Source organism: Populus euphratica, unplaced genomic scaffold, assembly GCF_000495115.2.
Source record: "Populus euphratica unplaced genomic scaffold, PopEup_1.0 scaffold6980.1, whole genome shotgun sequence".
NCBI lineage: Eukaryota > Viridiplantae > Streptophyta > Magnoliopsida > Malpighiales > Salicaceae > Populus > Populus euphratica.
The window spans coordinates 1-1,846 of record NW_011506739.1 but is presented as its reverse complement, the minus strand read 5'-3'; the positions used below and the strand labels follow the sequence as shown (position 1 = coordinate 1,846).

The 1,846-nt window shown below is 37.3% G+C and overlaps 1 protein-coding gene across 1 annotated transcript; it reads right to left on the bottom strand.

Moving 5' to 3' along the window:
• Positions 1-277: 277 nt before the first annotated feature.
• On the bottom strand, positions 278-888 carry LOC105120337 (cytochrome b5-like; the record flags this gene model as incomplete). Its single annotated transcript, XM_011018503.1, has 2 exons — positions 278-716; positions 801-888. Coding segments are annotated over 2 exons (345 nt in total), but the record flags the coding sequence as incomplete, so codon positions are not given.
• Positions 889-1,846: the final 958 nt, after the last annotated feature.

Sequence of the window (1,846 nt, the reverse complement as noted above, 5' to 3'; positions counted from 1 at the left end):
TAAATATCTTTTATTCTTTTATGCATAATTCTAAATATATTCAGATTACATTTAATATTTCATGTAAATTTATATATTTACTTAGTAAAATGCTGGTCTTTTTATTAAGATTATAAATTTACCATGGTTTTATAATCGATTTCAGCAATCTCTATGTTAAATAGGGGGTTGCTGTGCAGGCAGCAGCCTCATCCTCTCCAAGTGATATTTCCAAAATCACGAAATACATACTCTAATAAGATTTGAGAATATATTTTTACCAGTGGCGTATGGAAGGTAAAAGGATGAAAACATGAATAATAAAATTTTATAAGAAGACACTGGCAAGGAGAAAACAAACATTGATCACTCAATGCTTGGATATCAAAGATCTCGTCTGCAACAGTCCCACCTCCAACAAGGGTACAAAGACAACTAAGACAAACTTATTTTGGTCACATTTCAAGTTCTTAATTGTGGCTATGCTGAAGGTGATTTGGTATAGAAGCGGACTCCAACAGCCACAGCCAAGATTATCAGGGGAACAAGGAACTGCAGGAGCTTGATGATGAATTCTGGTGTCTTGTCTTGGTTGTAGTGAGGTTGTTTAGGAGGAGTGTACTTGACGTTGGCAGGGATGGTTGCTGTATCAATATCACCTACGTAAAACTCATCCATCATTGCTCTTGCGGTGCTACTGTGACCAACATCCTCAAAATCATCAGTTGCGTCCTTTCCTGTAGACCATGCATCAAACTCAAAGAATTAATGGATATATATAAACACATCATTACAATTTTGTTTGGTATATGTCTTCATACCTGTGGCTGACAGCAAAACCTCATCACCACCGGGATGGTCTTCCAAGAATTTTGTCACGTCATACACCTGTTCCAACACATTATAGTTTCAAATTCAGCTTATGTCAAAATTGGAAGACATATTTTGATGCCATTCAAAATTGTGTAGCGTTTCCATAATGAAGAACCCCAGGTTTCTGAGTTAATCGACCTCCAGAAATGATAAATTGATCATCCCTGATCCATGTTTTTCTCTCTGCTCCCGCATTAGGATAATAACTGTCTCAAATACCAAGCACATGGATATGGTGGCTGGCCATCTTCCCTAAATTTTTTTAAGGTAATGACTAGATTTCAGTGTCATTGGTGGCTGAAGCCACATTTTCCATACTATTCCCAGACTAGAAAAGAAAACAGAAGAGAAATCATTCAACCAGAATAACAAGGGATCTAAAGAATCCTATTAATACATTCCTTTTGCCTAATTCAACAGTGTACATAAAACGTAATGAGCAGCTCAGGGCAGGCATGAGAGAAGAGATTTCAACTTTCAAAACCAAAACTTACAGCCTCACCTCCCCCTCCTTTTCAGGGCAACAATTATTGAACTCTATAAATCTCGAGAACATGTTGGTCTGCCGGCGCTTATGACATAATGATAACGATACAAGTTAATCACCACTTGTGATTTAATCCCCTCCTATCATAGATTAAAGCTTATATATTTTCAAGAATTATACGTAATACTTGCTGAGCCCGGCTCCACAGTATGAGATCCAAAATAGTCTCAACATACGTCTCACACCAATTACCATGCCCGTCTAAAATATTGACCAATGAGTTTAGAAAAAACTATGGATCCAAAACAGCCTCTCAATTATCCTACAGCAGCCCATCAGTATCATCACTGAACATTCACCTTAAATATCAGTGATTTCCACGGATCTGATGAAATAGTTCATCTGGGCATTTAAAATATAATTTAACTCCTCCAACAACAAAAACAACAACCTCAACCCCAAGCTAGTTGGGGTCGGCTACATGGATCCTTTGATCAATAATCGAAC